The 10,989-nt window shown below is 42.3% G+C and overlaps 2 protein-coding genes across 2 annotated transcripts in view; one reads left to right on the forward strand and one right to left on the reverse strand.

Moving 5' to 3' along the window:
- Positions 1–1,035: 1,035 nt before the first annotated feature.
- Positions 1,036–3,049, reverse strand: zgc:194621 (uncharacterized protein LOC795037 homolog). Its single transcript, XM_042710250.1, has 4 exons — positions 2,466–3,049; positions 2,164–2,222; positions 1,602–1,685; positions 1,036–1,164 (listed from the first exon to the last, which is right to left on the reverse strand). The coding sequence occupies exons 1-4, from the start codon at positions 2,801–2,803 to the stop codon at positions 1,085–1,087; spliced, it is 561 nt and encodes a 186-aa protein (XP_042566184.1). The 5' UTR covers positions 2,804–3,049; the 3' UTR covers positions 1,036–1,084.
- A 573-nt stretch (positions 3,050–3,622) lies between these two features.
- LOC116224369 (alpha-protein kinase 1-like) overlaps positions 3,623–10,989 on the forward strand; it is a 10,944-nt gene continuing 3,577 nt past the window's right edge. The window contains exons 1-8 of the mRNA XM_031583738.2: positions 3,623–3,784; positions 6,925–7,269; positions 7,522–7,761; positions 8,127–8,213; positions 8,606–8,761; positions 9,655–9,735; positions 9,950–10,202; positions 10,664–10,959. Of these exons, the coding sequence (XP_031439598.1) occupies positions 3,758–3,784; positions 6,925–7,269; positions 7,522–7,761; positions 8,127–8,213; positions 8,606–8,761; positions 9,655–9,735; positions 9,950–10,202; positions 10,664–10,959 (1,485 nt within the window). The 5' untranslated portion in view covers positions 3,623–3,757. The remainder of the gene's footprint in view (positions 3,785–6,924; positions 7,270–7,521; positions 7,762–8,126; positions 8,214–8,605; positions 8,762–9,654; positions 9,736–9,949; positions 10,203–10,663; positions 10,960–10,989) is intronic.

Here is a 10,989-nt window from a genome sequence, read left to right on the forward strand (position 1 = left end):
ATGAAAAGACACCCAGTATCAAAGGGGAAGAGAGAAAGCCTGAGGCAAATCCAAATCTGTCAACACTCAAATACAGTTTTGTGTTTCGGGAATGCATTTGAATTGATCTACCAGATGAAAATGCGTTACATTACAACAATTCCAGAAAACACTGGAATCACTAATGACCTGAACGTTACTTAGAAGGCATACACCGAGAAACACACGGGGAAATAGTAGTTTTAATGTAACAATCTTCTTGATCATAAGGGTCCAGAGAATACTACATTGCAGAGGCACAAGTGTCCGCCTGCCTACAGCATGCCCTGGCCGTGTCCACCCCGCTCCCCTCCCCACCCACTGTGAAACCCAGTCGGGCACTGGTTTGTATTTTTTTGAAAGGCTTGAAAGTAGGAAGTTCTCAAAATACATACGGATGAGTGGACAAATCAAAGAAAAAATGTGTTGCTAGGTAACAGGTATAAATAAATTGCTTGCTTTGTGAGCTCCGAGCAACAAAACTACACAATGTGCAATTATATTTGAGTGACATTTTGTCACTGACAGACAATTGGTTGATAATTGTATATCTATATTCATGTATGTACACCTGGCAGAGCTGCACATGGTTTGACATCTGGAATGTATCCTCATTCTGTTAGCATTACAGAGAAGGTCCTCTACTACAATACTATGTACCTTAATGGTATTTAACAGCAGTCAATCAATCACATCCAGGTATTAAAGGCTTGGCCACTGTACTTTTAAATCGTTTCACAACATAGTGTAAACCAAAGTTCTGCTTTATGACTGCATCTACATCTAGATGTACAGTCTTTCAATTTACACAGTATATAAACATTTATCGGTGGTCAATTTTTTTCAAGTATTTTTACAGCCGTTTTACAACGTTTGCTTTAGATTTCCGCCTTGGTGGCAAGAACTTTACTCGATGACACTCGGGGATGTTTGTAAATCATATTGTTTCACCTACAAGTGAAGGAACATAAGATATAGTTTTGTTAAAGATGAATCATCTGTTTCGTCACTGTTTTGCTTATGCTCACATGGTATAGTATTATATCCTGCTAACTTTGTTTGTACTCTACCACCTGTCTTGGCTTTCTTCTTGTTTGCACTTCTTGCTGTTGTTTTTTCTAACTTCCTCCAGGGTTAAACAGCCACCTACAAGAATATAAGGGGGGGGGTGGGGAGGGATACAAATGACTGTTGATAATAACATGAATGTTGTATTATAGATACAAGAACTATCATACGGCTCAAAATACATGAGGAAATGGGTGCTAAGGGGCTGATGGGGCTAAGTGGGGCATCATTTAAAAAATTAGGAGGTCAAATAAGGCATTTTGTACACATGTGTTTTATCCAACACTGAAGCGCCCCCCAGTGTTCATTGTCTATACTACAACATACATTTTAAATTGTAAATGTTTTGTAATGTAAATATCAGCTCCATGGTTACCAACTTATAAAAATACATTTAAAAACAAAAAATATTATCTGACTTATATGTGACTAACCTCAGTCATCTGTCGAATTTACATGTGTCTATATGTAACACAAACATGCAGAGCCACCCTTTAGGCTGCTCAGTGACTTACCCACAGAGCTGGGGGCCAAGGATATGTAGCCCATGGCCCGACTCAACCGTAGGTCCTCCAGAGCAGCCAGCTCGGCTTCAGCCTCTGACAGACACAATATAAACAGGATTTGCTGTCAAACAGTAGCTCAAAACGAAGGGCTCTATTGACAGTTGACAGAGGTAAGGGATTTCTTAGACATGTTTTCATATAGAATGTAATAACAATGTCACATCAAGTGTTTTGTGCCATATGTGAGCTAATTTTTGCTGCCACGAAATCTACAGATCTACACCCAGGATGTATTGTGAGAGAAGAATGTCCTTTGCTTCTTGTGCATTTTATAATGCTTGTTTTCTTGATTTTGTTCATTTTTGTGTGTAGCTACTTACATCTATGTGGCCCACAAAATGTTAATACCTGCAAAAAATATCTTGCAACATAGAAACACCATGGATAGGTGTCTTATTTTAATTTTAACAGCCCATGTTTTCCACTGCAACAAGTATTTTTATTTTTATCAAAAAACTATTGATCATTTGAATGGTAGAGTGACTAAATGCACCAAACAACATAGACTTACGTTTCTGGATTTCAATTCTCCTCTTTGGGTTTGGTGGGATGACTGTGAAGGCTTTGTGACTAATAATAACAGAGAACAAGCACAATCTTGTTATGGAAATTATTTCAGCCACCAACTCCACCAAATATCTAATCAGTAGGCTATGCTGTAGTTGCCCAAATGTAAGTTGTGAGAAGATATGGCCAACCGTCTTAGAGAATGTGCCTAGTGGTTCTTGAAGGATTAAAGTAAAGCAGACCTACCATATGGTTGCAGGCAGCTTTAGGATGTTTGAGACAAAATTATCATATAGGCTTACCTACCTGTGAATTTCATGTATCACTCTGTGCTCGGGCTTTGTTGTTGTCCGTTCATCTTTCTGTCCAATAGGCGTGTTTTGGGGTTTAGAGGAGGTCGCACACGTTTTCCCCTTCTTTTCGCACTTTAAAACATGGGCATTCGTCGTCGGAGGTTTGGTAGACTCGGTCTTGTGCTGGTTGAAGGAAGCATTATATCTTGTGCAACTTGATGCCCTCTTCTTCTGAATAACCTTAGTGCGTCTGGCGGGTGGGCTTTCAACAGTTTTTGACCTGACGTTAATGTCAACGATTTTCGGCTTAATCTCAACTGTTTTCGGTTTAATAACTCGGGTGTTGGGCATTTTTATAGGCTTTACAGACTGACCGACTATAAAACGATTTAAAACTACATGAGAACCCCTATCCGCAAAGTATCAAATCCTCCTAGGTCTCACCTGCATTGGCATTTTCGTTGACCTCCTGTCTTTTTTCAACTTGTCATGAACAGTTCGAAGATTAAGTGGCCATATGCGCATTTCACATGGCCAACTAAACCGCTGTTCACTTCTGCCCTCCGGATTACAAAGGTTGTCACCATGGTAATCCAATTAATGGCATATTAAACACAGCAAAGAACACTGGGAGTTGTAGTAGCCTACAGAGACAGACAGAGGCCCTGATATTTCAACAGGAGGCAAATTCATTCTAGCACAACCTACTATAAAGGAGTTAGGCTATTGTATTAATCATATATAAACTATGGTCTCTGGTATAAAATAACCTGATACTTTGAAAGATAATGGTTCAAATATTAAAACACATAACGTAGGCTACGTCCAAGTATTTGTCTGGAAAAGGCACAAAAATGATGTTTGATAGACAATGCTAGGCTCACAACTTCCACCATGGCAAAATGACTCAATTAAGCCTTATATCCAAGCTAACAGAATACAATTGGAAAGAACCACATATGCGGTTCATTTACCCGACGTGTAACCAGAATACATTATTAAGTGCATGTTTGGCTTTAAATGGCTGCTAAACAAATTAATTTAAAAGGCAATGTAAATTAATTTATAATGAATTTATAAGCAATTAATTTATAAGCAAACTAAACATTGAAACGCATGCTGCGAGAGGTCTACTGTTTACTGTATGTTTGGTACTGTATGAGGTCCTCCTACACTCCAAGTGGTGCTGTATCGCTTTTATGATTCTGCCTGTGCACGGCTTATCGCCACTCTCTACTGTTACCTTTGACGCATTAGGACATGACGGGATTGTAACGCTCGCCAGAAACGGTCACTCTGTGATGAATGATCTCTCTTATTGACTTCGGGCAGGTAGGAGCAATAAGCTGCCAGTTAAGACTAGTGGGCTTTGTAAGGATCTTCTTGACACGGCGTTTATTTTTCTTTTTCGTTTGATCGAAATATAGAGCATGCGTGCATATTTGTTTCAGATAAAGCATTTCTCCTCTCATGACTTTCATTTTGTAGCCTTTACCCAATGTCCGGTAAAGTTGAGGTGATTTATCATCTCGCCGATTTTGCGAGTTTGATGGCAATTGGACATGATGAGAAAAGAACCACCGTCTCGATTTCGACAGTCCTAGAATTCAAGGAAGTATGACATGCAAATTGTACACATCAGTTCTGTCATTGCGCATACACACGCCCATTTTTCAGCTTGTAAATCTCGAATTTGGGGATAATACAAGTGCAGTGACGATGGTAAAATAATAGGCCTCCATGGCGCTATTCTAATTTCAGAGAAATGCTGCATATAAAGTGTATGATGCAGGTGACAGGTTACAGTCATGGGTACAGTATGCTACAGTGTGTAGCCATATTTCGCCTAATGCTTCTTTATGGTAACTTGTCAAGGCTATGTCAAATTCTATTTCGCGTTTGAATAATCCAAGCCCATTTATGATATTTTCAGATATTACAAATGTCTGCATGTTTTGAATCATATTCTCCCTGTTTGGCATACCCTTTGATTTTAAAATAAAAAAAATGACATACGATATTACCTACTCGTCTGAAAAGGGTGCATGCAAAAAAAATTATCTCTGACGTATTTAAGACTCGACATTAATTAATCGTATCGGTGTGGTGAAGCTTTAGCTTTATAGCAGTTCGTTTTGCATAAAGTGTTGTGGTTTACAACTTCCTGAATGGCTAGTTATCTCAGGCACAGCATGAACTGGAATGTTCAGTTGACACAGTTGATGGCATAGCTACTTAACCTACTTGTTCGTGCAACAGGATAAATATGACATATTTAGGATGTAGACTGTCGGCTAAACAAAGCAGAGGGGTCGTTGGGAAGCCTATTTGTCAACTGAAGGTTATTCATTTTACCAATTGTAGCCGGTTTCTTGTATTGTGTGTTGTATTGTACCTTTTTTGCAGGCTAATTAGAGGCCATGCGTGAACACTTTTTGATAGATCCATAATCACTCTTTAGGTGGATCGACTAGCAATCCCATAATTAAATCACTCAGACATTCTAATAGAATCTTTATTTGTTAGCCATTTATTTGCCATACAGTTAGTTGCTTTTGCCAAGTTAAAATCTGGTTAAGAAGTTGAGGGGCTCTAGCCATTGACTGGCATTATCATTAACTATTAATGTGTTGGCTACATTATATAGTAGATATAGGTTTGGCGTAGTATTGAAGGCTATAGTCTACACTGTGCTATGCCGGTAATAAGCTGTCAATTTTGAACCATGCCTAAATGTTTCTAATTTCAGGCTTCCTAGATGTCAGTGTAAAAGGCCCTAAGCGTTTTCGAATGTACATATAGATTAAGTTTGTTCTGCAAAGGTGTTATTTATTGACGTGAATCACGGAAGATGTTTTCTTCTTCTTTTTTTTAACGCAAAGCGCTGAGAAGCCCACGGCAAAACTACTGCTGGATTCGTTAGCAAATAAACTATTTTGCGCTCCATGCACCTTTACCTTGTGTATATACTACCCCACTACCTAGGCATACTGGTGTAGCTACTCAGTCTGTTCACACAGCCTACTTTGTGCTTCAATCCTGTAACAAGGATTGCTCTACAAGGATGCATTGGCCCGGTGGTTTTTGTGTCACTTTCTGGCCCGAGTTGGAGGAATTCTAGAATGCAGTTTATTGTTTTTTGAACACCACAGAGAGATAACAGGCTCATGTATCCTATTTCAGAGAGTTAAAGTCAACGTCTCCCGTCGAGCATTCTCCCAAGACGTATTATAAACATTTAGCGATTATTTGGCCTTGTTGAAAGGGAACAGATGACAGTGGCAATCCAACTGATTTCTGCTAAATTTACGCTGTACCTTGCACCGGCTGTGTCATGGTGGCTCAAAGCCAATTTCATTGACTGCAGCTGAAATGTTCTGTTGAACACAAAAAAAGCGTATGGACTCTAGCTGTTCAATCTTACAGGAGGTAATGAGAGTGAATGATACTTTAATTTGTTTGGCATTGGGCCAGATTCAGCGTGTTCTACATTCTTTTTAGTTGTTTAAAATGATTGCTTAGGCGTACAGTATACATCTTTGTGCCATAATGCAGTCTTTCAGGCATTTCTTACTTAATGCGAGGCTCTCTTGAAATACTGGGTAACGATGTGGATATATGGTTATGTATTATTGTATCGGGACTCCTAGTGAAACTTTGAAGTTAATAACGGATTGCGATGTAGCAGTACATATTGTTAAGCCATAATGGGCTGGTCTCTACAAACAATGGGTTAGAGTAGGCTTTTTTCTTGGCCAAGGTAATAAACTTGTATCCCAGGGCTGTGTAAACTAGGCCTTCTTCCACACTGTGCTTGATTTTTTTTCATAACCAGTGCATGCATTCTGTCGTTTTGAATCCTTCTAGACTAATAGTCTTATATTAATCCGTATTGATACTGATATTTTGAAAATTGTGATTATGGTCGCTTTCATTGGAGATATCTAAAGCAGCAGAATGCTCTTACCGTTTTTGCAGTGTATCACCAAATTACACCACTTACCAAGCTAGTGGGCATTTATCAGTGCCAACTGGGCTGTCTGTTGGTTTTTAGCTAATTAGATCGCTTGTTTACACAACAACATAATGCCTCTTTAACAGACCTGCATGCAGTTCAACCATGCAGGATCCAAAGCAATACAATAATCATTCTGCACTCATTTGGTGGAGAGTTCATTTGAACAGCTCAGCAATTAGTACGTTTTGTGTGCTTTTATATAAGGAAGAAAACAGACATTTGTAACTTACATTACAATGGCACAATTAAGTTACATTTCCTTTGTATGACGCCAGGATCCTCTCGTGAATTACTCTGGGAAGTGAAAAGACAAGGATAACAGGCTTAGATGCAGCATCAAAACAAATCCCTGCACACGGAGCTTCATAATTGAAAGCAAAGCATGTCTACTATTAGAACAAGGGCACTACGGTTTGTAAAACTCTTTGCTTTTTGTACTCCTTTGTTTTCGCAGCCTCCTGTTACCAGACCCACGAGAGAGATGGACAGGGAGCCCAAGAGACTATCGGAAACCGAGAACAGAGGGAGTCCGGCTGAGAGTCCAACTGTGAACCCCTCTAACCAGCCCAAAGTGAGCCACCACCTCCCCAAGCAGGCCAATGGCAGCAGTCTCCCCTCCGTTCAGGCCAAGACCAACAACCCTCCCAGCCTCACCAATGGGAACAACCTCCTGAGACAGCCCAGTGGCAAAACCCTTCCCGGCCAGGCCAACGGCAACCAGGGCAGCACTTCAGACCATCACACGACCATCACCACCTTCCACACCACCCCCACTCCTACTGACCGGAAGGTTGTCCAGGTAACTGAGCCCATCCGCCCATCTCCACTCACACACTCACACTTTTCCTTCCAGTTCAGAGCACCTCTCACACCACTACTCGGTAGCTCCCCTAGTGGACCTCCACCTCTCCTATCAGTCGGTGTAGCACAACCTCCATCCCCAATGTCTCACGTGTTGCATCTCACCTTCACTCTAACCCTTAGTCGTCCCTGCTGTGGGTCGCCCGTTCTCTGTACTGTGAAATCTGCTGTGATACTTGGGCCCCGTTAGGTGATCCACCAGACCAGTCGTCAGCCAAGAGGGTCGGCTGCTCAGTTGCTGCATCAGATGTATACAGTCCAGCAGCAGCAGCACCAGCAGCAGCAGAAACAGCAGCAGCAGCAGCAGCAGCAACAACATGGCCTGCTTCATGCAGCGGCTCAACAACAACAACAACAACAACAACAGCAGCAGCAGCAGCAGCAGCAGCAGCAGCAGAAACGGCAAAGCCATCTGCCAGCCGTGCAGCAGGTGCAGAATGCCAGGAAATCATTGAATCTGCCCCGTCCAATCAGTGCTGAGATGTGCAACTGTCCTGCATTCTGCATTTCAACCTTCCCATGTGTGATATTGGTGCCTGCATGTTGTTATAAAAAAGTTATTAACTGCTTCTTTTACTTCTGCTAATCTTTGGCTGCAAGAGTTGCAGGAAATGCTTTGCTGAGCATCACCTTGCATGCATTTGGGCTGCATGTTTTGGTGTCTTTGAGTTACCGCCTGCTCGCACCTACCGGAGTCTTGCCACAGTGTGAACCATGATCAAAGATTTTTGTAGTGTGTGTGTCTGCACTGAGGGTCTGCTTGCAATTTAACTTGTGAATGTCTTTCCATTTCAGGTCAGAATGTTTGGGGACAAAATGTCATCTTCGTCATCAACCAGCGAAGGAACACCGGTGCCTTCGCCACAGCAGTCCTCCAAACCGGTATGGCTTTCCTCTAAAGAGTGGAACAAAGACGACACAAATGTTTGCTGGGATATCTGACACCAGTTACCCTTAAACACATACACTTTCACATAGTGGTTTTGGAACTGAAAACAGGAAGTCTCTCCCCATGATGTATAGCTTCAAATACCTTGGTCAGAAAGAAGGGACATTTTACTATTATAACCTTTAAATAGTTACTAGCTTCTGCCACATGTGATGTTGTATGCAAGCTGTGTTTAGGCTATGCTCTGTCAAGCATGATTAGATATTCTGTACATATTGTATGGGAATATCACAAGCATGTCTGGGCTCTTCATGCTGAGATGGTTCTTAACTGTTCCTACGTGTCTTCTCTCATTCTAACCTGCTCTATTTTTTCTGATTTCTAGGTCATGTCACCCAGTTCTCCTGGGTCTACACACATGGTTCAAGCGTCCCAGAGTCCTATCCCGGTGACTGCGCACCAAAGGATATCCCAGCATGCTTTGCTCCTGGGCAAGAGCCCCTGCACCAGTCAAGCCCAAATGCTCTTGAGGGCTCAAATGGTACTACAGGAACTCTACCAGATAGATAGATAGATGGATACTTTATTAATCCCGAAGGAAATTTAGGTCATCCAGTAGCTTATACACTTAACTTAACTCACAAACATACATACACAAATCACAGTAGAATCACAGTAGAAAAACAATACACATAGGGAGAACATGTTCACAGGGAGTGGGGTGTATACAGATATTATACAGATATTACAGTGTGCAAAAATTGGTTGTGTCAGTGTTGTAAGGAAAGTAGTGCAAAGAGTGCAGAGAGATAGTGTTCATGTGCTTGTGTGGCTAGTGCAAGGATTGAGTACTTGTGCTTGTGTGTGTGAGGATAGTGCAAAGTGATATAAATAGTACAGTCTGTGCAATGGGCAAGTATAGCCAGTAAAAGAGTAAAAAGATAAAAAGATGGACAGTGGGATGGAAAAATTAAGAGCTGAGAAGTTGACCAGTTCCTCTTCTGAGATATCATATTGTCACGTTGTTCTTGCGCCATTGTGTGAGACCTTTGATACAGTCTCAGTTATGTCGATATTATTGGACGTAGCATAAAAGGGCCGTTTACTTCCTTGTTTCAGTTCGTTTCCTCCCTCTCAGAGAGATCTTTGCTTTTCTGTCTTAGTCACATGTCAACAGTGCAGTCAAAATGTTACAGAAACGTTTAGAGGATGCTCCCAAGAAGCATCGTGAATAGTCATGTATCCCAGCAAGCCAGACCAAATGTATTTTCTTCTCCTGATGATATTTTGTCTCCCTTTGAGCAAATCAAGCACCTCTTTCGTGGTTCGCTTGCCTGTAGCTTCTCTTTGCACACTCCACTCCGTAACTTCATAACTCTTCACGTCTGTCTTCTGTACCTGTGTGTTTCTGTGCTGCCATTCTCCTTGGGCTAGCAGCTGATCTTAACCTCTGCAGTGCGGCCTGAGCTGCCTGTCCTGTCCTCCTCTTCCTCTTCTCGATTTTCCTCCTCACAGGTGAGCTGTGGTCGGTGTGGAGTTGTATGTGATTTGACTGAGGAAAAAAAGGTTGTTCTGCTTTGGGCAGGACTCAATATCTGAGGATGTGTTAGAGAGGAACTGTGTTTAGGGATGTGCCATTCTGCACTGCACTGTACTCAAGGAGTATTCTGGTTAAAGAGTGACTCGGGTGCTGACGTCTGTCCCTTCCCCCCTCTCTCGTCGTCTGTAGCTCCAGAGCCTGACCCTGCGTCCACCTCCGCCAGGAACCTTGACAATCCCGCCAAATCTCCCGCTGAAGGCCTCGGCCACAGTCCCGCCGTCAGCGGTGCCTCGCCTGAGGGCCCCCGTCGTCCCCCTGAGGCTCAGCCAGTCTCCCTCCTGTCATGGCAGAGAGGCATGTAAAGTTGGGGATAGCAGCCCTACCTCTCCCCAAGCAGGTGCAAAGAGCCCACCTGTGCGCCACCTCACCGTGCCGCCTCCATGTACGTCACTGGCCCTCTGCACACACTCACCCCGTTAATCATACGCTGTAAACATGGTTGAGAAGGTTTTATGTTAAAGACAAAGACATTTTCTCATTTGAATGTTAATAAACAAAGTGGTACCATGTATACGTAGGATTTCATTCTATAGTACAACATATATATATATATCCATTTTGTTTTTCAAAAGGTTTTATGTTAAAGACAAAGACATTTTCTCATTTGAATGTTAATAAACAAAGTGGTACCATGTATACGTAGGATTTCATTCTATAGCACAACATATATATATCCATTTTGTTTTTCAAAAGGTTTTATGTTAAAGACAAAGACATTTTCTCATTTGAATGTTAATAAACAAAGTGGTACCATGTATACGTAGGATTTCATTCTATAGTACAACATATATATATATATATCCATTTTGTTTTTCACAAAAATGCATTGCTTTCTCATTTCAGCCCTGTACAGCCCAATCCAATCCCACGCATTGGCCAAGCACAAAGCCAGCACCCCCGGCAACCTTAAACGCTCTCACAGTCTGATGAGTTCCCAGCAGCCAGCCAGTCTCCAGAACCACACCCCGCCCAGCAGTCCCCAGGGTCCCACGCCAAAGAAGCCCTTACCAGAGTTACTGCGCTGCCCCTCCGCCCAGAGCCTGCTGACTCAAGCAGCGTCCTCCTTCTCCGCCTCCAGCCCGTATACCACCACAGAGAGGACCCAGACCACTAGCGCCACTCACGCCACTCACGCCACCGCCAGTCATGCCACCTCCCCGACTTTAGCC

This window comes from Clupea harengus, chromosome 17 (assembly GCF_900700415.2).
Source record: "Clupea harengus chromosome 17, Ch_v2.0.2, whole genome shotgun sequence".
Classification (NCBI taxonomy): domain Eukaryota; kingdom Metazoa; phylum Chordata; class Actinopteri; order Clupeiformes; family Clupeidae; genus Clupea; species Clupea harengus.